The 27425-nt window shown below is 33.6% G+C and overlaps 3 protein-coding genes across 3 annotated transcripts in view; 1 reads left to right on the top strand and 2 right to left on the bottom strand.

Moving 5' to 3' along the window:
• On the top strand, window positions 1-11831 carry LOC134827786 (titin). Its single transcript, XM_063840604.1, has 3 exons — window positions 1-8166; window positions 8395-9363; window positions 9420-11831. Exons 1-3 carry the CDS (start codon window positions 25-27, stop codon window positions 11472-11474), a joined length of 11166 nt encoding a protein of 3721 aa, XP_063696674.1. The 5' UTR covers window positions 1-24; the 3' UTR covers window positions 11475-11831.
• A 3036-nt stretch (window positions 11832-14867) lies between these two features.
• LOC134828741 (nuclear pore complex protein Nup88) overlaps window positions 14868-27425 on the bottom strand; it is a 34556-nt gene continuing 21998 nt past the window's right edge. Inside the window, exons 3-9 of the mRNA XM_063841731.1 lie at window positions 16981-17106; window positions 16724-16919; window positions 16382-16666; window positions 16174-16313; window positions 15401-16111; window positions 15097-15345; window positions 14868-15033 (exon numbers count right to left, since the gene is read on the bottom strand). Of these exons, the coding sequence (XP_063697801.1) occupies window positions 14967-15033; window positions 15097-15345; window positions 15401-16111; window positions 16174-16313; window positions 16382-16666; window positions 16724-16919; window positions 16981-17106 (1774 nt within the window). The 3' untranslated portion in view covers window positions 14868-14966. The remainder of the gene's footprint in view (window positions 15034-15096; window positions 15346-15400; window positions 16112-16173; window positions 16314-16381; window positions 16667-16723; window positions 16920-16980; window positions 17107-27425) is intronic.
• LOC134828062 (dynein axonemal assembly factor 1 homolog) lies at window positions 20170-23507 on the bottom strand. The gene is made up of 6 exons (XM_063841013.1): window positions 23453-23507; window positions 23305-23396; window positions 23098-23237; window positions 22702-23031; window positions 22493-22643; window positions 20170-22430 (listed from the first exon to the last, which is right to left on the bottom strand). Exons 1-6 carry the CDS (start codon window positions 23476-23478, stop codon window positions 20170-20172), a joined length of 3000 nt encoding a protein of 999 aa, XP_063697083.1. The 5' UTR covers window positions 23479-23507.

Below are 27425 nucleotides of genomic sequence, written 5' to 3'. Positions count from 1 at the left end.
TGGACTGAAACAGAGTTAAGAGAAATGATGCTTCACGGTGCTACTGCTGGTGCTGCTAATGAATCTTTCGTAGTTACCTCGACTGATTCTCAAGATACATCTTCTTCAATGAAAACGTCAAAGGAGTTTTCTAGTACAGCAACAAAGTATACAGAACATTCAATTGATGGTATAAAACAAAGTGGATCATCAATTACTCAAAAATCGTATGGTAATGAGTTGCATGGTACTTCCAATGGAAAGCAGTTTGGAACTAAATTCTCAACCAGTTCACTTGAACGTAACAAGTACAATAAACCCAGCGAAGACTCCGCATTTTGGCCACAATCTTCAGATAAGTCGAATTCCAAAAGAGTCACCCAACGTAGTCAAACAACAGATTTTATAGCGTCTGATACAACAGATAACGTTCAACGTTCAGAAAGATATGAAAGTTTCAAGTCTAAACTGTATTCTGCTATGCAAAATTTATCTTCATCTGATTTGAGGATCGATGCTACTACATCATCTGATCAGAAACGTATATCAAGAGATACAGTACGTAGCGAAAGAATTATAAGGAGTAGAAGTGCTTCAAGAAAACAAGATTTTTATGCACTTTGCAAAGACAGCGATGATCTTATATATGAAGGCGAGTTCGTTTTACCCATCACTGATGATATTGCAATAGACAATTCGAATGTCAATAAGTCATCAAAGTTTGTGTCGTCATATAGTTCTAGCTCTAAAGCAATGTACGATTCAAGTAATATAGGCGAACTTTCAGTGAATGATGTCTCATCGTCAACCGTTTTTGATAAGAAACTAAGCTCGAACTTGTCAGACGAAAGCTTCATAATTAATTCATCTCTAGATTCTAGTTCAAAAATACAAAATTCATCAAAAAATGATATCAGTTTTACTGGAACTAAAAACATTAACACTGTGTCTAGCTCTAAAGTGTATGATACTACAATTATATCTGATATAAGTAATATTACTTCATCATCAACAATTGATACTAAAGTATCATCATCGAAATCTAGCAAGCTAATTTCATCTTCGGACTTTGAAAATACCTCGAATAAATTCACTAAAACCAGTTTTGACAAAAGTAATGATGTTTTGTTAGACACAATATCCAAAAATATGAGTGATAACTATACAACAGATATACAAACTTCTTCATCCATTACAGATAATATTGTAAATGAGACTAAAACTATAAGAGAGAGTAAATCTAGTAAATCCAATAAAATTGACAGCAAAAAGACAGTTGATTTTAAAACAACTATTGTTGAGGAAATTATTCCTGTAGCAGACATTGCTCTTTGTACATGTGATCATGATTCAGTTATTATCAAACAAGATGATACTAGCATAGTCAGCGATATTAATCATAAATCGACTTTAATTGAAGATACGACTTTAATAAATAAAAGTTCATTCAATAAAAGCACCGTTAATACAAACGAGTATATTACTACAGTGATTGATGATATTTCTGTGCAAGGAGATGTGATTTGTACTTGCGAAAAAGATGCTAAAGTGATACACAGTACTGATTTGAAAACTGAACAAAATGATGAAGTGGTAACTGGTCAAATAGTAAAATCTTATAGTCGTGATGTAATAGCAGATGATATTACGACAACATATTCAACAATGTATGAAGATGTACGAAGAAAAGCTATAAGGCACGAAGACAATTTACGTATGGAGGGGGAATTTCAAAAACCCGAAACACGAGTGTCTCATGGTCCGATTATCCGAGAGGTACCAAAAAAACCGAAAGATGAGCTTAGTGTTTCACATGAAGCCTTTTCAACTCGTATTATAGAAGAATACAAACCTGGTGATAGAATGCCTGTCAAGAAACCGCAGGATAATTTACATCCCGAGGGAGAGTTCGAAAAACGAAAGCCACAAGAATGGGGTCCTGGTGAACGTATGCCAATGAAGAAACCTCAAGATAACCTTCATCCAGAAGGAGACTTCGTAAAACGCCAACCTCAAGATTACAAACCGGGTGAGAGAATGCCAGTTAAGAAACCGCAGGATAACTTACATCCCGAGGGGGATTTCGAAAAACGAAAGCCACAAGAATGGGGTCCTGGTGAACGTATGCCAATGAAGAAACCTCAAGATAACCTTCATCCTGAAGGGGATTTCGCCAAACGTCAGCCTCAAGATTATAAGCCGGGTGATAGAATGCCTGTCAAGAAACCGCAGGATAACTTACATCCCGAGGGGGATTTCGAAAAACGAAAGCCACAAGAATGGGGTCCTGGTGAACGTATGCCAATGAAGAAACCTCAAGATAACCTTCATCCTGAAGGGGATTTCGCCAAACGTCAGCCTCAAGATTACAAACCGGGTGAGAGAATGCCAGTTAAGAAACCGCAGGATAACTTACATCCCGAAGGGGATTTCGAAAAACGAAAGCCACAAGAATGGGGTCCTGGTGAACGTATGCCAATGAAGAAACCTCAAGATAACCTTCATCCAGAAGGAGACTTCGTAAAACGCCAACCTCAAGATTACAAACCGGGTGAGAGAATGCCAGTTAAGAAACCGCAGGATAACTTACATCCCGAAGGGGATTTCGAAAAACGAAAGCCACAAGAATGGGGTCCTGGTGAACGTATGCCAATGAAGAAACCTCAAGATAATCTTCATCCAGAGGGAGACTTCGTAAAACGCCAACCTCAAGATTACAAACCGGGTGAGAGAATGCCAGTTAAGAAACCGCAGGATAACTTACATCCCGAGGGGGATTTCGAAAAACGAAAGCCACAAGAATGGGGTCCTGGTGAACGTATGCCAATGAAGAAACCTCAAGATAACCTTTATCCTGAAGGGGATTTCGCCAAACGTCAGCCTCAAGATTATAAACCGGGTGAGAGAATGCCTGTTAAGAAACCGCAGGACAATTTACATCCAGAAGGGGATTTCGAAAAACGAAAGCCACAAGAATGGGGTCCAGGTGAACGAATGCCAATGAAGAAACCTCAAGATAACCTTCATCCAGAAGGCGATTTCGCAAAACGCCAACCTCAAGATTACAAACCGGGTGAGAGAATGCCAGTCAAGAAACCGCAGGATAACTTACATCCCGAAGGGGATTTCGAAAAACGAAAGCCACAAGAATGGGGTCCAGGAGATCGGATGCCTGTAAAGAAACCTGAAGATAACCTTCACCCTGAGGGTGAATTTTATACACCCGAAAAATCGAAATTCGTTCCAGCAGATAGACCACAGAAAATTGTACATCAAACTAACTTAACTCCTTCAGGAGGCATTGAAATACCTGAAAAACCTCAATATCAGCCAGGTGAGAAGGTCAAACCTATTCGTCCTCATGATGAATTAGAAATCAGCAAAGACCGATTTGTTTCAAGAGAAGAAGAAATATGGCAAAGTGCTACTAAAACAGAAAAAGTAATTCACAAAGATCAAATCACTTTGTCAACTGATAAATTTATGGATAGAGAACGAGTAGATTATATAAAGGCTGAGAGAGTTGACAAAATAATGCCTGTTGATAATTTGCATCCAGAGGGTGATTTTGAACGACCAGATAAACCTGAATACAAGCCTGGTGAACGTATGCCAGTGAAGATCCCAAAAGACAATTTGCACCCAGAAGGAGATTTTGCAAAACGTCAACCCCAAGAATATCGACCAGGAGACCGAATGCCTGTGAAGAAACCACAGGACAATTTGCATCCAGAAGGGGATTTCGAGAAAAGACAACCTCAAGAATGGAGTCCTGGTACCCGAGAGCCAGTTAAAAAACCGAAAGATAATTTGCATCCTGAAGGTGATTTTGAACGACCAGATAAACCTGAATACAAGCCTGGTGAACGTATGCCAGTGAAGATCCCAAAAGACAATTTGCACCCAGAAGGAGATTTTGCAAAACGTCAACCACAAGAATATCGACCAGGAGACCGAATGCCTGTAAAGAAACCACAGGACAATTTGCATCCAGAAGGCGATTTCGAGAAAAGACAACCTCAAGAATGGAGTCCTGGTACCCGAGAGCCAGTTAAAAAACCGAAAGATAATTTGCATCCTGAAGGTGATTTTGAACGACCAGATAAACCTGAATACAAGCCTGGTGAACGTATGCCAGTGAAGATCCCAAAAGACAATTTGCACCCAGAAGGAGATTTTGCAAAACGTCGACCCCAAGAATATCAACCAGGAGACCGAATGCCTGTAAAGAAACCACAGGACAATTTGCATCCAGAAGGCGATTTCGAGAAAAGACAACCTCAAGAATGGAGTCCTGGTACCCGAGAGCCAGTTAAAAAACCGAAAGATAATTTGCATCCTGAAGGTGATTTTGAACGACCAGATAAACCTGAATACAAGCCTGGTGAACGTATGCCAGTGAAGATCCCAAAAGACAATTTGCACCCAGAAGGAGATTTTGCAAAACGTCAACCCCAAGAATATCGACCAGGAGACCGAATGCCTGTAAAGAAACCACAGGACAATTTGCATCCAGAAGGCGATTTCGAGAAAAGACAACCTCAAGAATGGAGTCCTGGTACCCGAGAGCCAGTTAAAAAACCGAAAGATAATTTGCATCCTGAAGGTGATTTTGAACGACCAGATAAACCTGAATACAAGCCTGGTGAACGTATGCCGGTGAAGATCCCAAAAGACAATTTGCACCCAGAAGGAGATTTTGCAAAACGTCAACCCCAAGAATATCAACCAGGAGATCGAATGCCTGTAAAGAAACCACAGGACAATTTGCATCCAGAAGGCGATTTCGAGAAAAGACAACCTCAAGAATGGAGTCCTGGTACCCGAGAGCCAGTTAAAAAACCGAAAGATAATTTGCATCCTGAAGGTGATTTTGAACGACCAGATAAACCTGAATACAAGCCTGGTGAACGTATGCCAGTGAAGATCCCAAAAGACAATTTACATCCAGAAGGAGATTTTGCACAACGTCAACCACAAGAATATCGACCAGGAGACCGGATGCCTGTAAAGAAACCTGAAGATAACCTTCACCCCGAAGGTGAATTTTATACACCAGAAAAATCGAAATTCGTTCCAGCAGATAGACCACAGAAAATTGTACATCAAACTAACTTAACTCCTTCAGGAGGCATTGAAATACCTGAGAAACCTCAATATCAGCCAGGTGAGAAGGTCAAACCTATTCGTCCTCATGATGAGCTAGAAATCAGCAAAGAGCGATTTGTTTCAAGGGAAGAAGAAATATGGCAAAGTGCTACTAAAACAGAAAAAGTAATTCACAAAGATCAAATCACTTTGTCAACTGATAAATTTATGGATAGAGAACGAGTAGATTACATAAAAGCTGAGAGAGTAGACAAAATAATGCCTGTTGATAATTTGCATCCAGAGGGTGATTTTGAACGACCAGATAAACCAGAATATAAGCCTGGTGAACGTATGCCAGTAAAAATTCCTAAAGATAATTTACATCCAGAAGGAGATTTTGCAAAACGTCAACCACAAGAATATCGACCAGGAGACCGAATGCCTGTAAAGAAACCACAGGACAATTTGCATCCAGAAGGCGATTTCGAGAAAAGACAACCTCAAGAATGGAGTCCTGGTACCCGAGAGCCAGTTAAAAAACCGAAAGATAATTTGCATCCTGAAGGTGATTTTGAACGACCAGATAAACCTGAATACAAGCCTGGTGAACGTATGCCAGTGAAGATTCCAAAAGACAATTTGCATCCAGAAGGAGATTTTGCACAACGTCAACCTCAAGAATATCGACCAGGAGATCGGATGCCTGTTAAGAAACCACAGGACAATTTGCATCCAGAAGGAGATTTTGCAAAACGTCAACCCCAAGAATATCGACCAGGAGACCGAATGCCTGTAAAGAAACCACAGGACAATTTGCATCCAGAAGGCGATTTCGAGAAAAGACAACCTCAAGAATGGAGTCCTGGTACCCGAGAGCCAGTTAAAAAACCGAAAGATAATTTGCATCCTGAAGGTGATTTTGAACGACCAGATAAACCTGAATACAAGCCTGGTGAACGTATGCCAGTGAAGATTCCAAAAGACAATTTGCATCCAGAAGGAGATTTTGCACAACGTCAACCTCAAGAATATCGACCAGGAGATCGGATGCCTGTTAAGAAACCACAGGACAATTTGCATCCAGAAGGAGATTTTGCAAAACGTCAACCACAAGAATATCGACCAGGAGACCGAATGCCTGTAAAGAAACCACAGGACAATTTGCATCCAGAAGGCGATTTCGAGAAAAGACAACCTCAAGAATGGAGTCCTGGTACCCGAGAGCCAGTTAAAAAACCGAAAGATAATTTGCATCCTGAAGGTGATTTTGAACGACCAGATAAACCTGAATACAAGCCTGGTGAACGTATGCCAGTGAAGATCCCAAAAGACAATTTGCACCCAGAAGGAGATTTTGCAAAACGTCAACCACAAGAATATCGACCAGGAGACCGAATGCCTGTAAAGAAACCACAGGACAATTTGCATCCAGAAGGCGATTTCGAGAAAAGACAACCTCAAGAATGGAGTCCTGGTACCCGAGAGCCAGTTAAAAAACCGAAAGATAATTTGCATCCTGAAGGTGATTTTGAACGACCAGATAAACCTGAATACAAGCCTGGTGAACGTATGCCAGTGAAGATCCCAAAAGACAATTTGCATCCAGAAGGAGATTTTGCACAACGTCAACCACAAGAATATCGACCAGGAGATCGGATGCCTGTAAAGAAACCACAGGACAATTTGCATCCAGAAGGAGATTTTGCACAACGTCAACCACAAGAATATCGACCAGGAGACCGGATGCCTGTAAAGAAACCTGAAGATAACCTTCACCCCGAAGGTGAATTTTATACACCAGAAAAATCGAAATTCGTTCCAGCAGATAGACCACAGAAAATTGTACATCAAACTAACTTAACTCCTTCAGGAGGCATTGAAATACCTGAAAAACCTCAATATCAACCAGGTGAGAAGGTCAAACCTGTTCGTCCTCATGATGAGCTAGAAATCAGCAAAGAGCGATTTGTTTCAAGGGAAGAAGAAATATGGCAAAGTGCTACTAAAACAGAAAAAGTAATTCACAAAGATCAAATCACTTTGTCAACTGATAAATTTATGGATAGAGAACGAGTAGATTATATAAAGGCTGAGAGAGTTGACAAAATAATGCCTGTTGATAATTTGCATCCAGAGGGTGATTTTGAACGACCAGATAAACCTGAATACAAGCCTGGTGAACGTATGCCAGTGAAGATCCCAAAAGACAATTTGCACCCAGAAGGAGATTTTGCAAAACGTCAACCCCAAGAATATCAACCAGGAGACCGAATGCCTGTAAAGAAACCACAGGACAACTTACATCCAGAAGGCGATTTCGAGAAAAGACAACCTCAAGAATGGAGTCCTGGTACCCGAGAGCCAGTTAAAAAACCGAAAGATAATTTACATCCTGAAGGTGATTTTGAACGACCAGATAAACCTGAATACAAGCCTGGTGAACGTATGCCAGTGAAGATTCCAAAAGACAATTTGCATCCAGAAGGAGATTTTGCACAACGTCAACCACAAGAATATCGACCAGGAGATCGGATGCCTGTTAAGAAACCACAGGACAATTTGCATCCAGAAGGAGAATTTGCAAAACGCCAACCACAAGAATATCGACCAGGAGACCGAATGCCTGTAAAGAAACCACAGGACAATTTGCATCCAGAAGGCGATTTCGAGAAAAGACAACCTCAAGAATGGAGTCCTGGTACCCGAGAGCAAGTTAAAAAACCGAAAGATAATTTGCATCCTGAAGGTGATTTTGAACGACCAGATAAACCTGAATATAAGCCCGGTGAGCGTATGCCAGTAAAGATTCCAAAAGACAATTTGCATCCAGAAGGAGAATTCGCTCAACGTCAACCTCAAGAATATCGACCTGGAGACCGAATGCCTGTTAAGAAACCTCAGGACAATTTACATCCAGAAGGAACATTTTACACCCCAGAAAAACCACAATATGTTGCAGCTGAAAGAAATCAAAGAGTTATTCATAAAGACAATTTACAACCTGAAGGATCTTTTGAGCGACCAGAGAAACCAGATTATAAACCTGCTGAAGTCGTTAAACCGATAAGACCACAGGATGAACTGTCAATTTCAAAGGTAAAATATTAAATAAGCAATAAGTTCGACATATTTTTGTAAAAGTTACATTTGACGTTTTGCGTACTAAAATTGTTTCTAAATACAATCAAAGATCAATATGTAAAACTATTTCAATTTTTTGAAACATTACATGAAATAGTAATTTTTTTTTCAATTTATTCAGTTATTTTTTATCATTGTTATTAACCATTAAGCATCAAATATATATTTTATGTTGCTTTACAGGACAAGTTCGCAGATAGACCAAAAGAGGGACCAATTGGAACTCCTGAAAAAGCTCAAATCGTAGTCCATGAGGATCAAATAAAACTTAGTAAAGATAAATTTGCTCAAAGAGAAGTAAAGCAAGTAGTGCAGGCAGAACGTGTTCAAAAAGTCATTCATCAAACAAATCTAACGATTGAAAAGGTGCCTTTAGATGTTCCAGAGAAAGAAAATCCTAAAATAGGTGAACGTATGCCAATGAAGAAACCTCAAGATAACCTTCATCCAGAAGGAGATTTCGAAAAACGCCAACCTCAAGATTACAAACCGGGTGAGAGAATGCCAGTTAAGAAACCGCAGGATAACTTACATCCCGAGGGGGATTTCGAAAAACGAAAGCCACAAGAATGGGGTCCTGGTGAACGTATGCCAATGAAGAAACCTCAAGATAACCTTCATCCTGAAGGGGACTTCGCCAAACGTCAGCCTCAAGATTATAAGCCGGGTGAGAGAATGCCTGTCAAGAAACCGCAGGATAACTTACATCCCGAGGGGGATTTCGAAAAACGAAAGCCACAAGAATGGGGTCCTGGTGAACGTATGCCAATGAAGAAACCTCAAGATAACCTTCATCCTGAAGGGGATTTCGCCAAACGACAGCCTCAAGATTACAAACCAGGTGAGAGAATGCCAGTCAAGAAACCGCAGGATAATTTACATCCCGAGGGAGATTTCGAAAAACGAAAGCCACAAGAATGGGGCCCTGGTGAACGTATGCCAATAAAGAAACCTCAAGATAACCTTCATCCTGAAGGGGATTTCACCAAACGGCAGCCTCAAGATTACAAACCAGGTGAAAGAATGCCAGTTAAAAAACCAGAAGATAATTTGCATCCTGAAGGAAAATTCTACACACCTAAAAAGTCTGAATATAAACCAGGTGATCGTGAACTTATTAAAAAAACCCAAGATAACCTAACGATCTCTAAGGTAAAATGATTTATTACATTTATACATCAGTTTTGTTAATCAATTCAATTTTTTAGGATAAATTTACTCAAAGAGAAGTCACAGAATTTAAGGCAGCCCAAAAAGTTCAGAGAGTCATACATGAAGACAATTTGAAAGTTACTGGTGAATTTGCTCAAAGAGAACGACACGAAATAGTTAATGTTGAACGAACATCTCCTAGAATACCGAAGGATAATTTACGTGTTCCTGAAGGTACTTTTGCAAAGAGAGAACAGCATCAAGTCTCTCAAACAATTGAACGTTCTGTTGTGAAAAAACATGAAGATAACTTAAAAATCGCAAAGGTTCCATTAGATGTACCTGAAAAAATAGAGTTTACTCCAATCAAGGACCGTCCAATAAAAGTCATTCATGAGGATAATTTAAAAATAACTGGCGAATTTGCTCAAAGAGAGTTACAAGAAGTCAAAACTGTTGAGCGCGTCACACCAAGGATTCCAAAGGATAATCTTCAAGTAAGTCAAGATAGTTTTACAAAACGTGAAGTCAAAGAAATTGGAAAAGTTGACAGAGCTAGTAAAGTAGTCCATGAAGATAACTTGAAAATGACTGGTAAGTTTGAAGGAAGAAAAGAACAAGTTATTCAACAACACGTACAACGTGCAACACGTGTTCATCATTCAGACAATTTAGTGGTTGGTGAAGGGTCAATAGACTTTGGAAATAAATCTCGAGCGGCTCAAAATAAAATTACTCAAGAAATAAAGATTGCTCAAGCAAAACGTGAGAGTAATTTGAGGCAAGAAACTAAAATTATTCAAAAGGGCACAAAAGAAAACTGCATCGTACATGGACATGGACATCAATTGGACCAAAGACACACATCAAAAGTTTTATCTGAAATTAATTCTGAAACAATAAACAGAAGTACCGAGGCTTCCAAAGTAATAAAGAGCAGTTCTCAAACATTTGTAAAACAAAGTTTAATAAATGGTGATAATAAGCATGTAAAAACAATAATTCATGATGGTGAATGTCCGATTCATAAGCCTGGAAAAAGAATTACTCAAACTACTCACCAGAAAACACAACATGGAACAATTAATTACTCGACTGAAAAAATAGAACAAGCATCTACGGTTTTAAAATCTTCTTCATCTACTCACGTTGCAAACTCTCAAATGATTTCAGAGTCTCGTCAAAAACACCTTAATGACAAATCTATGAATAATATGTCCAAATTTCACAGTCAACATGAAACTACAAACAATCAAAATGCTTCTGGAAAAGTAATAAGCTCATTAAGTGAGTTGAATGCCAAAAGTTCCGGAACTATCTCACAGGTTGATTTGTCATCGATTCAGGACCAATCATCAAAATTTGTTAGCTCATCTTCGACCGAAACTAAAACGCATCAGTCATCAAGTAGTGGAACTATTTCACATGTATATGGGAATCATAGTGAAATCGCTCAAAGAGCATTAATGCGAGGTATGTCGAATTCATCATCGTCAAGTTTAAATGACTTGACGCAAAAACGAGAACGATCAAACACTTTTACAAAGGAACAGACTTCCCAAATGACTTTCCATCCAATGGAGACGAATGGCACATCTCAGCGACTTCGTTCTAGACAGCACTCATCCTCAATCAATTTCGGTGGATATTCTATAGCTGAAGGATCATCCATGCATCAAGTTCAGAAGACAAATATAAATAACTCGGCTGCTGGAATCAAGAAAGAGTCCTTATCTTCACAAGCGTCTGCAGAAATTCACAATTCGATTTTGACTCGAAAAGGACCGACAACAGAATCACATCACCCAGTCTCTTCTGTAATAAACTCTTCCATTGGTGAGCGAAATAGTTTAAGTACGCAGCACCGTCTTGGAAAACAATCCAACATAAGAGACTACATAACACATTCTAGTGAGTCTCGTGCAGTGGTTCAAAAACAAAGCGTGGTCAAAGTAATTGAATCATCAGATTGTAAACTGCACACTAGCAGTGCAGTTCACACACGTGCTGTTCCAACTAAAGGAAATATGTCGAGCATCTCATTTACTGATTATGGACATTCAAGTTCCAGTGGAAACAAACGAACAATTGTTCAAAAGCAATTGAAATAATGACTTTCCACGTGAATAATATTTTTTTGATTTAGTCGTGCCAATCAAATTTATTTTTTAGCTTAGCAATTTTCGACACAATTTGCTTTTGTACTATTTTATATAAAAACGTTAATGTTAAGTCATATATTTGCTACAGTTCAGATGGTTTTTTATGAACAACAATCCACAAAATAAATAAAAATGGCCATAACATGATTTTCTTGTTTATTTGAATTTTATTGATGTAAGTGTTTTACAATAGAGGGCACCAATAGAATTGTGTTGAGATTTCACCTTTTTAAAGAAATATTTTTCTCATTAGACATATTATTCAACTGTTTTTAAATTTTATACTGAAAATGTCTCGTCTTCCAATGCACACGATTTTTCTTTTAACAACACAGAACATTTGAATCAAGTTCAATTTTGAATGTACTATTTCCAATCCAAAAATACAAATTGATAGTAAAATTGCTCCTGTAAAAGCAATATTGAAAGAATCAGAATTATTATTTCAATGGAAAACTCACCAGTCAGCACAAATACTGCCCACTTAGTTTTCTCAAACGGAACCGAATATAAAGTCACTTTTGCATCACAAGGAGGCATCTCCTCAAAATAGATATTTTTGATTCGCTGTGATAAACCACTTTCATCTAATTTTAAAAGACCAAGGATAAACGCTCGAGAATACTGACTGTGTTTTTTCATAGGATAGTAGTGCGGTGCATTAATGAGATATTGTACTTTCATTTCACATATTTCTTCCGGTGCGAAATTTTTTTTTATGATCCCTTGTATATTTGAGGATACTCCTGTGAATGCTACCGGTTCCTTTTTCATATAATTGAGCCCTTCATTGTAGTTATCGAAAACCGCAATAATTTTGCGATCAAATGAGCTTACTGAGAGTCCTTTAGAACTTTTGAAAAAAATTTCGGTATAATTAGGTCGATTAGATTTCGCTAATTCATTCTGGAAGAGATGCGAAATTAATTAGGTACATCTTCAAATTATTAATATACTTGCAAATAAAACTACTGCAGCTCCATAAGTAGTGTGTCTTGCTAAAAATATGTCACTGTTTAGTAGTTCTTCGAGACTTTTAAACGGATCTTTAGGTGGTGTCAATATCACAATGTACAATTGAGCAGCAAATACGCCCACAATCGTAAGTATTAAGATATAGCCTGTTATAGTAGTCACTCTTCGAAACCAATGGCGATATGATGCAGTTGTTCCTTGACTACCAATTATGCTGAATATATAAATAATCGGAGATTCTTTTTTAACATATATGTCTAGAAGAGTATTTGAAAAAGAACTATATAAAAAAGCGATAAGTGTAAATGACGATACTACACTAATCCAAAAATTTATACTGAATGGAACAAGAAAAGTGATTTCATTCTTATGTTGTTGTAGCAGTTTTGGTGTTAATCTGTAGAACAAATGAACTCTATAGAAGAGAAAAATAATTTCACAGTGAATAAATAATAAATATATATCGCTGACCTCGCAAATAGTCTTGTGTGCAAAAAGTCAAAATCATGAAAGCGAGATGGTCTAATAACAGCTCCAGTAGATAAGAGATCCGTTTCGTTTCTTGAAAGGATACCAAGAGCTCCTCCACGCAATCCACGTATTGAAACGCCTGTAATATCTGTTGCTATCCTATTAACCTTCACACTAAAAGATATAACATTTGAAATAATGAAATAGAAAAGGAAAACGTGACAGAACCTGAAGTTGAACAATTGTCGCAATAACATAGCTTGAATATGGTGATACTTTACTAATGCTAGAATATCAGGAGATACTCTAGGACTCATCATAAGTTGGTCTATATAATCAATTGATCTATTAAGAGGTTTTGTTGCGATCTAAGCAAATAGTACTGGTTATTTTTATGGTTATTATTTTTTTCTAAGCTTTTGTCTTACAACTACTGTCTGTCTCATTTCTAGTTGGTTAAAATTTCCACGGTTGTTTTTTCTATACATCATCGATAAATTTTTCCACATTGTAATGTTTTGCATGCCGTTGCACCATTTTCCGTATACATTAGTAACTAAATCATATCTTAAATGCCTTCCATAACTGTAAACATCAATCAAATTACTACAGAACTCATCATTTTTCTGAATGAACGTAATTTGTGAATTTAAGCTTATGTTGAATAATTTTCCAAGGACACTCGTGGCTGTCTCATTGTTATATCCTTGAATTAACCAAAAATAACTAGAATTAAAATATTCATTTGCTGAAACCCATTTAAGGAGTTTTTCATCATAGGCTCTCGTTCTATCAATAAAAACTCCGACTGGAAAGTTTGTGGCATTAAAAATTTCGTCAAAACAGTTATTTAGGATGATTTTTGTAAAAATACTCTTTCGAGTAAATTTTTTTATCAAGATCGAAATCATCTCAGCATTTTGTGGTGAAATTATCAGCACGTGAGTTACTGAATGAACTTTTGTAAAGTATTCGTAAATTAATTTTACATTGTTAGTAGCAACTATGTTATCAGGATTATAGCTACCAACCAAAAAGGAAATTATTATTTGAAAAAATATATTTTTTATTATCATTTTCTTAGTTTTTCAATGAAAGTAAAATGCAACTGATTTAAAAAGAAATTATTTTTTGTTTTATACTTGTTATATCAAATTAAAAAAAATTACGTGTCCACCTGTCAGTCAAAAATAATCAATTTGTACTTGAAAAGTGGAAAATTTTTAGAAGCAATTTTCGTTTGATTTAGATACGAAAAAAAAAATGATTTTTGTTAAATAAGGCGCCATGCATTTACGGCGTCGAATAAAAAAGAATATTTTTTGACCCCCCCCCCTACGACCCCCCCTAAATTTAAATAAAATTTGAGAAAAATTGTACATGTTTACTCAGTAAGTTAAAAAGCAGAACAAAAAAGTTTGAAGTGCTTAAATATTTTTGGCAAATTGAAACTAATAATCTTAACTACAAAGAATTTATACGACGTCGTACTTTCCTTTTTACACCCCTCCTCTTACGTCGAAATCCATCGGAAACTCATGGACACCAACCCCCCCGAACTTTCGACGCCGTGAATGGATGGCGCCTAACGTTATTTTCTTTTTGTAACTTGTTTAAGTCAGTTTATATTAGCAACTAAAACTAAAATCAAAGAAGCAATTGAATAATGCCAACCGTTTTTCTTTAACGAACTAGCAACCAACGAGATTTTACATATAATACGGTCATTGGTCAAACTTTAAAAATAAGATTACCTATTTTATATTTAATTTTTCTTTAGTAGTCATAATTCTTTATTGAACTAGCTCGTGTTTCTTAATAAAATAAATGCAATTGCATTATGTACTTGCCTTGTTTTCCTTGTTTATTTGATAAAAAAAAAAAAGCTTATGGGTTTTAAATATTTTTTACCAAAATTTATTCTCTTATGTTAATCAAGGCTCTTAATTATAATACCTACCTAGTATAAATTTACAAAGATAACAAAAACAAATCTCATTTGATGTTGATAATTGCATTCATCTTCTTGATTTCATTTATATTAGTCTCAATTTGATTGGTCCTTTATGAAAAAAAAAAACAATTGATAACATTATTGTTTACTCATAAAAATTATATTTCTTACATATCTGATAAAATTTCTTGTATGGCCAATTCTTTATTGGGTGGCAGGACCACTCGTTTTCCTGGGGCGGTTTTCTTAGCATTTTCCAACATTTCTGCTTGTGCCTTAATTCGAATTTTTGCATGTTCCAAATTCTTTGTAACCAAAGAAGTTCTTTGTTTTATTTTCTCTAAATTATTGAAAAACTCCTTTTCCATTGAGCTTGATTGCGGTAAGCGAAGAGTAGATATACGAACGATGTCTTGCGCTCTGTAAATAAAAGTTTTTAGTTTTTAGATACGTTTTCAATTCGAAATGATATTACCTTTTATAGAGCATTTGCTGCTTTTCATTGATATCTTCATACATTTCAGCTAGCTTTTCAGCTTTGTCACGAATTTTATCCTTTTCGTTTTGTAATTGAGCGATTTCACGCAGTTGTTGCTCTTTTAGCAACTGTAGTACTTTTACACGTTTTTGGATTTCTTGTCGTATTTTGTCGTGCTTTAAAAAACTTTGTTCTCTTAGAACTTGTGTTGCTTGCAGTAACAACTCGAAGGCTTCTTGAGATTTGGGCTCCACACTCTTATCCAGTTTTAAAATTGGCTGAGAAACTTCCGCTTTAAGTATGTTCCTAATGTGATTTTCAAAAGAGTCTTTGAAAATTTTCTTCATAGGCGATTCAAGTCCAGGTCTAGATTTCATTTTGGAAAACGTAGGAAATTGCCATCCTCGTATTAGTGACGGATCGGTGATTAAATCAAGAGTTACAACTTGACCGGAGCTCAACAGAACAATAAGTCCGGATGGGGATTGAGAAAGAGAAAATCCCAAAACTGGATTAAGTTTGTTGGTGTTGAGAGCTCTTGTGCACACTAGATACTCGGCACATGAATTGGTCGATAACATTGGTAATGATTCAAAGTTTTCATCCGCTGAATTTACAAATTCTTCCAACTGATGAATAAAGTAAATAGTAATGGCATGTAATCCAGCATTATGGTAAACAAAATATCGATAGTCGTTAATGATATCCCTAAATTGTAATTTAAAATCATATGTAAGTCAATGTAACAAAGTTTTTATAAAAACTCATACTTTTTCAAAAATAGAGGACAATGAAAAACTTTACTATCGGCTTTTTCTGTTAATCCCAACTCTAATTCGACTGTTTCAATGACAAACAAATCCCATTCAGAAGGATCCATTAATATAGTAGAATCATTCTCGTCGATTGACTGCAATTTTTCAAAAGTAAAAACTGTTAATTTCAAAAGGATTGTGACGGAACAAAATGAAATCTTACTGTGTTTTTAAATCCTTCCGGTTCTTTTTCAACCAACACGGCATGATGCAATTTTCCACTTGATTCTGCAATTACAACAGTTGGCGGAAGTGTTGGTACTACGAGTATTCCGCACGAATCTACGCCATAATTGTCCTGCACTTGAGGCAAAAAAGAAATCGGTCCCTGTAGATGCGGGCGCTCTGTATCAACGCTAGCACATAAAATATAAATATTTCCATCACCACGTAATATTACAATAGGCCATTCCACTTTCGGTTGCTTAGACTTTGCAACAAACGTGTCCTTAGAAATGAATATTCATTAAATTTTTTTTTGTTTTTTAATTGAAAAAAATCTCACATTTATTAAAATTGTGTTTGTGCGAAAGTCAGTAGTATTGCGTGCATCCGATGCTACACGAGGAGGTGCTATGTCGAAGTCTACTGCAGTATCTCCAAGGCAATTCATAAAATTCTTATGAGATCCAACGGATACAGTGGTAAAAGGAGCAGGCCCGATGCGCCAAACGTGGCGTAATGTTTCACCATCATAAACTCTATAATGAAAATTCAAACAGTTAATTAGTTAATGGAAGGCAACATTATTGAAAAACTTACCGTATAGAATTGTCAGATAGAAGAACTAACAAATGGGAATCAGTGGGTGATGCTGGATGCCATTTTATTTGTAAAATCTCTAAATTTACATTGTTACTGAACAGACGTTCGTCCAAATTGAAAGTTCTAAAAAGAAAAATTAGTTTTACTCAAAAATTAGTTTTTAAACATTGCAGAGACATATTTTTATTTGAATTAAACTAGACCTCTTATTTTTTTTATTTTATTTTTTTGGCTTAAGCTGAAGTAAAACCATTTCAATTTAACTTGAATCAAATTAAAAACAGATATTTATAACAAAGTTTGATCGCAAAAGACAAAACTATCCAACTATGTTAAAAGGTTCTTTTTTTTATTCAAATTTGTCTTTTAAGCATGAATTTAAGTTTTCAGTTTTAACATCAAAAAACTCTTACTCATTATATTATTCCCTCTAGTTCCCTTATGCCTATCTAAGTGTCATCAGTGTTGTACTTGGCATAATAATAATCAAAGCTAATTTTCTTCATTTATAATCCATACGTTCCTCACCATGATTTTTACGCAACAAGTAAATATGATCATTAAGAAAACACCATTATCATCAACGAAGACATAAAAAGACATAACACACTTTTCGTTTTTCACATTTTCACCTTTCCATATCGTCCTTTCTAACTTAGGGACCATAGATTATTAAAAACCATGATGTATGTGCACACGTATTCTTGATGTTATTACTAAAATTAAATATAATTAAGAATTGTAAGAAAAACTAATAAAGGAATGTTATATACAATAATTATCATTCTTAATTCTTGTAAATAAATTTGATAATAAAATAGTTTTTACAAAAAAAAAATGTAAGGAAATTGTAAAAATGTATAAATGGTATCACTTGTATGTAGAACTCAGTGCAATATAAAAAATGTTTAATAAAAAAAGGCAAATGGTGTTTTTTGCATGTTTCTTTTAATTAAAAAAATGGATTGCGGTCATTTTTCTCTTAAGCTTTTATAAATGATAACACAAAATTTCAATTTCTAATGCAATGACTTCTTATATTTTTTTTAATCTGCTTTCTAAACATTAAAAAAACATGTTGATTGATACATATATGCTAAGATGTTATAAACTCAATAAATGAGTTATGACTATTTACAGTATATATTTTCAAAAAGTTTAAAAAAGACAAACATTAAAATATATGTAAAAAAATCTACACAAGTAAAATAAAAATGACACACGTGGATTAAAAATAATATATTTTATAAAGGTATCTTCAAACATGTATTTTGCATTATTATTCATATAGGATATAAGAGGCCATGCCAGTGTGTAAATTAGAGACAGTAAATAAGCGTAATGAGGCGTTAAAAGTACATGATAGGAACAATAATAATAATAATAATGATGAAAAAATGCATAAACATCAAAAATAATTCTAAAATTTAGTAATTATTGTTGTTTCCCTATATTAATGTAGTGAAAAGTTAAGTCATAAATATGACACATACATACAGAACCTACACGCACCACTAATAAAATGCTAATGCGATTCAGACATTATCCTTATCACACATGTTTCAGAGGGTTTTGTTATTTCGCGAATAAAAATAATATTTTACACACACACATACTTTTTCATACACATTTAAAATAATTTAATGAACATTTGGGAAACACTTTTCTTTTTTTTTTTTTGTTATGATGACGTTTGTGTAGTTCCGTGACAAAAGGATTGAAATGGAGGAAAATGGTTTCCATGTTGAATTCATTATATTTATGAAAAAAAAACACGCTAAACAAAAACAAAATATTACCACAGTCCAGTCACATATCTTTAAATTAAATTAAATTAATTATATTTTTGAGGCACAAAATTGTCATAAATAATAAAAGAAAACATTAAAAGGGTTATCTTCTTTTATAATGTCCTTTTCCGTTCTTTACAGATCCTAAAAATAAAAATATGTATGTATGTGAATAAAAAAAAATGTGCGCGCATTTAAAAGTAAAAAGTCATATTATTAAAGTTCTACGGAGATGTGTAGAGCTATTGAATAATTTTATAAAACATTATTTAGAAATACAAAGCGGTTGTATTAGATTTTTAGAACTTGTCATTGCATTTTTTTATTAAAAAAAAAAAATAACCGGATACATATCATACAAAAACACAAAAACTCTTGTCTGTCCTTTAAAATATGATTTGCAACATAAACATTTATTTAAAAACATGAAGAATCTTTTGCATTTTTTAAAAAAAACAGGATATTCATTTTTTAGGAATAAAAAAGTACATATATGCACAATATGCATCACGGGGCTCACGAAAAGAAAAAATATTTGAATAAATAATGGTGTGTGGCTGATGAAACTACTAAAAAATCCGGATGACCGGAAACAAAGAATGTCATTTAAAATGTTGTAGGTATTTATTTTAATAACAATGGCTCTTTTTGTAATGTTTCATTTTGTCAGATAGGTACCTAAAAATTTCAAATTACATAATTTTAAATCTGAATAGAAACAATCTAATGAAAGTAATGAGAACGGTAATTTCATCTTTTAACACCTCAAAATTTATGACAAATGAAACAAAATACACAATCTTCTACAAAGACAATAATCAACAAGCAAAATTTTTAATCGTTAAAGATTAAAAACGTAGAGCTAAACGTGTTTTGTTTGCAGATGTAATTTACATACAATAGTAATAACATTAATTCACTGGAAAAGATTTTGTTTGCCAAAAAATAATATTATTATTGCCGTTTCCATATACAATACAATCATTTCATTATTATGATTGTATAGCAAACAAACAAAAAACTATAAAAGTACAAGAAAAAGGTGTTCATGGTACAATTAAAACATTTTATCATTAGCATAAGTCATATAATATTCGTACAAGCTTGAAGCTTTGTCTTCCAAATATATCGTTTATTTGATTTATTGTTAAAGTCTGTTTTGAACTCGTTTTTTGTTGCGTTGTTCGCGCAACTCATTAATAATGCCATAAAAGTATAATAAAGTATTGAAAGTTTTAAACTGTTTTGTTCTTGATGGAGGTAAGAGATGAAAATTGCATATTAATGAGAAGATGAACAATAAAAATACAGCTGATGCAATACCGATATTGAAGAAAAAACTAGTATTAAGGTATTACTTGTTTATTTGTATTTTTCTAATTAAACTATAATATTTTTATTCTGTGTCAGAATTTGAAGTATCATCATCTGATGAAGTCTCTTGAACGACTAATTTTTCTACCATTTGATGACCTACGTACACCTGTTTGCATGTTAATATCATTCGCCATAAGTGCATGACCTTTTCTTGATCGTTATCCAAATCGATTGAATACTCATGATATACAATAAGTTTTAATTTTTCTCGAACTTCTTCGTCTTCAGACATAAAGATATTTTTGAAGTCATAAGCAGATCCTCTGTCGCTTCGCCACTCTGTCATCAATGTATCTAAATTATCTTTTTGTTTATCATTTCGGTGGTTCAAGAACTTCTGAAGTCTCTGACGATATTTTTGCACTACACCCTTTAGATTATTTTCAAAATTTATAAATTGAAATTCTCGCATCATGTTGAACTCGACACAGCTTTCGATAATAAGAGACACGATTCCTTTCGTTATTTTTTCCTCATCGTTGCCTAAGTCAATATTGGTATTAAACATTCCACTTTGAACTGGCTGCAGTAAGTAGATGCTCTTCCAATCGTTTAGTGAACGTGGATCCGAAGAGTCACCATTACACATGTCATTATACACTTTAGAAGATTCTTGAACTAAGTTTACAGTTTTTGTCAATAATGAGTTGAAGTCAATCTCTGCAACGGAATTTTTGCTTGTTCCTGCAACACAAATCTCAGATTTTTTCGTCAATCCTTTATGGGGATTTTTAAAGTCGCCCCACAATGCCTGAATCTTATCAAATTTAGCATTAATTTCATCGCGACGTGCATAGATTCTTTTACACAAGTCTTGTAACTTGTCCGATCGTTCTCTGAAAGATTCAGCTTGTAATCTTTCTACATCAGTTACTTGTAAAACTCCACCAACTGTCAGAGTGTTATCCATTCCAAATGTCAAATTAGTTCCCGACTCCAAAAGTTTATTAATGAGAAAGAGCTTGTCCTTAGGTTCCTTTGTGAAATCGAAAGATGGCATTCGAGGCTCGTACGTTAACAAAGACAACTCGGAACAACTTTTTTCGATGCACCTAATTTGATTATCATGCAAGTCGATTTGCCACACTTCTTCTTTGTTTTTGTATTTTGAATCTGCTTTACTTACTGCGGATATGTTGTCTTCGATATCCGATGTTTCCGTATCCAAAGCTTCAGGAATTGGTTTTTTTGTAAATAAACCATCTGAAGTTTCGATACAATCTTCGTCTTTAGAACTGCCATTCTTAAAATCAAAATTGTTGGAAACACTTGAGTTACACAATTGCACGACTTGAGACTCAACTTTTTGGATAGGGTTCTTTAGAATTTCATCATTTTTAGAATCAGATTCTTCTTCGGAAGATGACGAAAACCACAGTTCGTTCCAAGGTGATGGAAGATCAAATTCTTTTTTAGATTCCTTCTTTTGAGTTTTGGATATCGATGAACGTTCTTGTAATTTTGAGGACTCCTTGAAAGCAGATGTAGTTATAAAATCCGATTCCTTTTTTTCAATTAACTCTGAAGAACATAAATCTGGGCCAGTGAACGAATGTTCCATTTGATTCTTGTAGTTTTTTAACAAAACCGTTTTAGAAAAAACAGAGACATCATCGACTTCTCTTTGTGCATCCATTTCTGAATTTTCTTCTATTTGAATCGTAGCACAAGTTTGTTTTACCGGAGTCAATGGTATTGAGCTATCAAAACCATCAAGTATTTCAGTAACAATGTTTCTTGTCCAGTTTTTCGTGTTTTGTTGCAAACAATATGGCTCACATTTGTCATTTACAGGAAAAGTGTCATCTGTAATTGATCTTTCAACCTTAACGGGAAAAGTGTATGCAAAATCTTCTGGTAACGATGTGCTGTTAATTACATCTTCATTCGTTTTGTTTTCATCGATTTTTTCATTCGAAGCTGTCTGTGTTTTATTAATTAATTGCTCCTCACCATTGGTATTGGAGTTCAAACTTTCTTGATTTGTCTCTAAATCATCTGACGGATCAAATCGTTTTTCTAAAGTATAATTATTGCCGATTTGTAGCTTATCGGGCTCTGCATATTCAGTGTTCATTAGCGTTTGTTCAATTTCACGCCACTCATTCAAATTAAACTGCTCAAAGTTTAAGTTTTCGTCGTAGAGATTTGGACCAATATTAGTAGTTTGTTTTTTAAGTTTTTGTGAATCAACATTATCATCGTCCTCTTCGTCACTACTGCTACGTAGTGGTTCAAAATGTGTGTCGCCACTTGCTTTTGAACGTAGTGCTAATAAAGCTGAAAATCAATAAGTATTTTTACAATTGAAAAATCACTCTTTTTATCCTAAAAACTATTACCATTAACACTTTCTCTTGTTTTTCGACGTTCTTCTTTATTCCAACGATGATGTTCTTGTTGCTCCTCAGCAAAGCCTCCACGTTTCCATGCTTCTGCGCAAGCACGATCTCTTGGAAATACAGGACGACTGTCTAAGTAAGTGAGTTCTTTCTAAAAAAATTTACAATGAAGAATGCATTTTTTCGTTTGAAGGAATCTAAAAACATACACACTCCAAAATTAAAGTTTTGCGATACTGTGGAATTTGATTGATGACTGGGTTTCCTGTCATTGTTAATACTTTTAGTTGCGGCATATCCCCCAAAATTTTAACAACAACAACATCCTCAATTTTATTATGAGATATATCTAAAACTGACAAATATTTGCAGTCTTTCAGGCCTTCTAAATGCTCGGCTAGTTTCAAACAATTGTGAGAAATGTTGAGAGTGTTTAACAATGGAAGTTGATCAACCCCACAATTTTCTATCTTTTTTATATAATTATGACATAAGTTCAACGTATCAAGCACTTTCAGTTCATCTAAATTTTCAATTTTCTGTTCATTTAAAAAAACATAAAAAATTGATATTTGAATGTATTTGAAAACAAAATAAAAATTTACCTCAATTAAGTTATTTTGGAGAAACAAACATTTTAGAAGTTTTTGGTTTTGCAAACCCTTGATTTCTGAAATTGCGTTGCTCTCTAACCATAAGCATTTCAACTCGGTGTATTCTTCAAGGTTTTCAATTGCTGAATAGCCTTTACAAACATGCAAATAAATTAATCGAAGCAATCAAGTTATTTTTATAAATTTCAGTGTACTGACCTTGAAAGTGTAAGTACAAAACATCATTCAATTTCGGTAGTCGGTACAAGTTATTCTTTATACATGAATCTAGTATGGCTTTTTTAGTCATTCTGCAAGTTAAATTTAGCGTCAAAAATTACAGTCTCTTAAAGAAATAAACACTTACTTATTCAAAAGGCTTTCACGTCCCATTTTTTCTAAAATAAGTAATATTACGGCGAATCACGTTCCTTGGTCAAACTTTCACACACAATAAAACACAATCACAAAATAAATTTATTTTGTCAAATTGATAAAATAGTTGAAGGTTGCTTAGCAATTTTTCAGTAGTAAGCTTACCATTAAACAGCCGTTAGCAACTAGAAAAACAATCAAGAAATGTTCTTTAAGAACACGAATAAATGTGATACTTGCATGATTTTTTGTAGATCTTTCCAAAGTTGCCAACTCAAATTTAATCACCTTAATGCATTTAATGCACAGGAGAGTGTTGGCGTGACGTGAATGTTTTCCCGTACCAAAAAAAAGTTTTTTCTTGTGAATCGTAGAAATTATGATATAGTTTGCGCTTCCCAAAAATCAACACACACAAAGATTTAATGCTATGAAAAAATTTTTAGCTTCATTGAGAAGTATAATATAATGATTAAAAAAATAATTTGGCGCCTATATGTATAATAAGTTCGCCATTATAATAGTATATTTAATTTATACGTATAAACACATAAAATGGATGGGCACTGAATTTCATTTTATTTTTTTATTCAGAGGTACAAACATAAAGAGAAATCCTACATATCAAGGGATTGTTCATTTATTATTTTAATACACTAATTTTAGAGAAAAAGGTTTGTTGTACAACGTTATTTTCGGAAAATAATAATATTATTAATAATTTTTCGGCCGCATCATGCACACAGCTAAGGGATATTTAAGTATTTGTTCAAATAAAAACTGTAGAAAGTTGTTGCAAATTCACGTACCGCACACAAAAGTACCTGATTATTAAAAAATGAGAATGAGTTGATGAAGAATATATTTTATTTAGGAATTTTATTATAATGCGCAAAATTATAATTTTCACTTTGTACTATTTGTTGAATTTATATGTTTTTATTCACGTTTACCCCTTGAAAATAAAGGAATACAATGAAAAATTATACCTGAAACTCACATGTCTACTAAACAGAATGAAAAAAACATTGGACATTTATTTGGATGAAAAACCCACAAAATTAAAAATGTTAAAACCTACAATTTTCATTCAAATTTTATTATTAATTAAATAGAATGAAGGGCTTTTGTGAAAAATACCAAGGAAAAGTAAAAATGTATAAAATAAAAGCACGTGTGTTTATTCACATATTGGCCTCCTCCAAATTAAGCAAATATACTCTCAAAAATATGGATATTACAATGCTTATCTTATCTTACAATTTATTTTTTTTTTTTTGTCATAAAGGACTTTAAAAAAATATTTTTTTAAATGAAAGGGTGACGCAGGTTTTTTTCATCTCGAAAAAATTATATTAATTATTTAGTGTATTACCCTTTTTATGCGTGGTATGCTAAAGCAGAGAGTTCAAAAGAAATATGAATGGCGTACAAGCAATAATTTATATTTCTTTTTTTCTAACTAAAGGTAAGATGTAAAAAAGAGGGAAAAATGTAGGTGCAAACCGCAAAAAAAACATTTAAGTACAATTTTGTACATGTACCTTTTTTATAATTTTTCAGTAATTCAAGTTAAAATTTTTCATCATATCTCATTTATATTGATTTTTTTTTCATAATAATCAATTCAATAACTCTTGACTGAATTTTACTCCCTTCTTTCTTTGACAATTGACTCATTCGCCGCATCAAAACAACAGACTTCCTTTATGATTGATAATTTATTCACATTTTAAACAGAAGCGCAACTACAAAAACAAAACAATAATCAATAAACAAAATTCACGTACCAAAGACTGTTGACAGCAAAACACAAAATATGCCAATGGCAGTCTATAATAATTTTATTTTATACTTTATAATAAAATGGAAAAATAATTGCTTGTACCTATTATTCTGCTTGAAAAAACAAAACAGTTGTGATGCTGAAGAAAACTGATGATGGAAAAATCTCTCGTGCATCTTTTTTTATAAGTACGTGTACGTCGTAGAGCCGTAAAATGTTCCAAGAGAAAAGTGATTTATTCAAAATTAATTGTATTGTTTCGAGTCGCTGGATCGAATTATTTTAGTCGATTATGCAAATGTGAATTTGTATAAAATAATTTTTGATTTTGCGGTTTAGCATTGTATTCTCGCAAGTTTTCTTTTCGGCTATGACGAATTAAAACAAAGACAAAAGAAAAAGATTTTAACAAGAAACGGAAACTCGTTTTATTGAATTTTAATTTTCTCTGATTGACATTTTCTTTTTTTGTTTTAAAAGAGTGTAAAAATTTAACAGCTATGTATGTATTTACATATATATATATATAATATTATCTATAAAGTTATAAAAAAGGAATAAAAGTAATGAAAGATGTTGATAAAATAAATATGAAAAAAATGGATAGTATATTTACCAGACAGCTTATTTTTGTTTCTTCTAAAGAAATAGCAATATAATAAAAATAATAAAAACAACTCAAATATATCTTTATTGTACTTGAATGATATCTTTTATATTTTCAAGTTTTTATTTTGTGTTTAATGAGTTTGTGCCTAAAAATTATTATGTTTATTGTTTGTTGGTGACTACTTAATTTTGTAAAGCTGCTATTGCATGAAAATTTTGAATAAAATCCTTCTTTTGCCCAATATTAATATGAAAAACTATAAAATTATGGAACTTTTATGTGGTTAATATATGAATATATGTAGGTGTCGTTCCTAAGAAATCTCTAACTACTATGTCTAGTTATACGAATAATCTTTTCTCACTATCAAAAGTAAGTTTTTTTTGTTTATACATATGAACAATGCACAAACAGACAAAGTGAGAAAATATTTTCAAAAATTTTTCTTGATACATTGTCTAAAGTTTTTCCATTAAAATATGGTTGAAAATTTATATTTGTTAATTTTTTGGTATCTTTTATTTTATTCTACCACGTTTCCACATTCTGTACACATAAAAATATAATTTTTGTAGGTATACTTATACATACATCTTTTATACAAAGACTTTTACTGTTGAAAGTAAATTGGGTTGCTAAATTTATTGGCATAATTAGTATTCTTATGTATAAATTTTTACTTTTGTTTTCTTGTTTCATTCAAAGTCAGTTTTTACTAGACAGTATTTTGGATGTTAATTATCTTTATTTTTGTTCGTATGTCATGCTACAGTATCAAAATTTAAAGAAACAGACTCCTCTTCCCATTTTATTACTTTGGTGATGATAATAATAATAAATGTAATAAACATTGTCATTGGTTTTGTGTCTCTGCCTGACTAAAAATAATGAATGTTGTATGAATGAATAAAAAAAATCAACTGTTATATATTGTAATTTCTCGGAGATGATTAACAGAAAATTTTAATTTTTCCACAACGAGAAAAAAGAAAAAGATGATGAACTTTGGTGTGCAATAAACTTAACAGAGAAAAAACATGAATCGCTCGACTTTGTGAAAGCAAATGTTAGCTCACAAAATACAAAAATTATGCTTGTCAGATAGCTGCAGAGCGATGATAATGCTTTTATGTGAATACACAGAGAAAAATTTTCGGAATAATTCTAATTTGTGTTCATTCGAATAAAACATTGATCTTCTGTGTTTCTTTTACAGGCAGAGCAAAAAGTTTATCCGTTTTTATGAAGGCAGTTTCAGTATATTCATAAACATAACAAAAATATGATTAAAACCATAAAAGTAAACTGCTTCTCATGAATTGTGCACCAGATACTTTGAATGAAATACATTAAATGGTTAAATATAAGAAGAATATTATTACAATATATAAATATTAGATAATTTATAAGCAAATTCGAGAATGTCGCTGATGTCATGATGTCTGAGTGTTCCAAAAATAATAAGTACCGCTTAGTGTTATTTTATTAAAATAAAATGATGAAAATGAGAAACTTCAAAAACATTTCAAGAAGACAAAGTCACCCCTTTTTTATCTTTTTGCTCAATGT

The sequence above is a fragment of the Culicoides brevitarsis genome, chromosome 1, assembly GCF_036172545.1.
Source record: "Culicoides brevitarsis isolate CSIRO-B50_1 chromosome 1, AGI_CSIRO_Cbre_v1, whole genome shotgun sequence".
In the NCBI taxonomy this organism is placed as follows: domain Eukaryota; kingdom Metazoa; phylum Arthropoda; class Insecta; order Diptera; family Ceratopogonidae; genus Culicoides; species Culicoides brevitarsis.
This window is presented reverse-complemented; position numbering and strand designations above follow the sequence as displayed.

Excerpts from the sequence above, each read along its gene's own strand:
- LOC134827786 (XM_063840604.1), top strand. The coding sequence starts at position 25 with ATGATGCTTCACGGTGCTACTGCTGGTGCTGCTAATGAATCTTTCGTA. Across the intron at positions 8,167-8,394 it reads ATGAACTGTCAATTTCAAAG|GACAAGTTCGCAGATAGACC; the intron begins GTAAAATATTAA and ends GTTGCTTTACAG. Across the intron at positions 9,364-9,419 it reads ATAACCTAACGATCTCTAAG|GATAAATTTACTCAAAGAGA; the intron begins GTAAAATGATTT and ends TCAATTTTTTAG.
- LOC134828062 (XM_063841013.1), bottom strand. The coding sequence starts at position 23,478 with ATGGGACGTGAAAGCCTTTTGAATAA. Across the intron at positions 23,397-23,452 it reads CGTGAAAGCCTTTTGAATAA|AATGACTAAAAAAGCCATAC; the intron begins GTAAGTGTTTAT and ends TTTAACTTGCAG. Across the intron at positions 23,032-23,097 it reads TCCAAAATAACTTAATTGAG|AAAATTGAAAATTTAGATGA; the intron begins GTAAATTTTTAT and ends TTAAATGAACAG.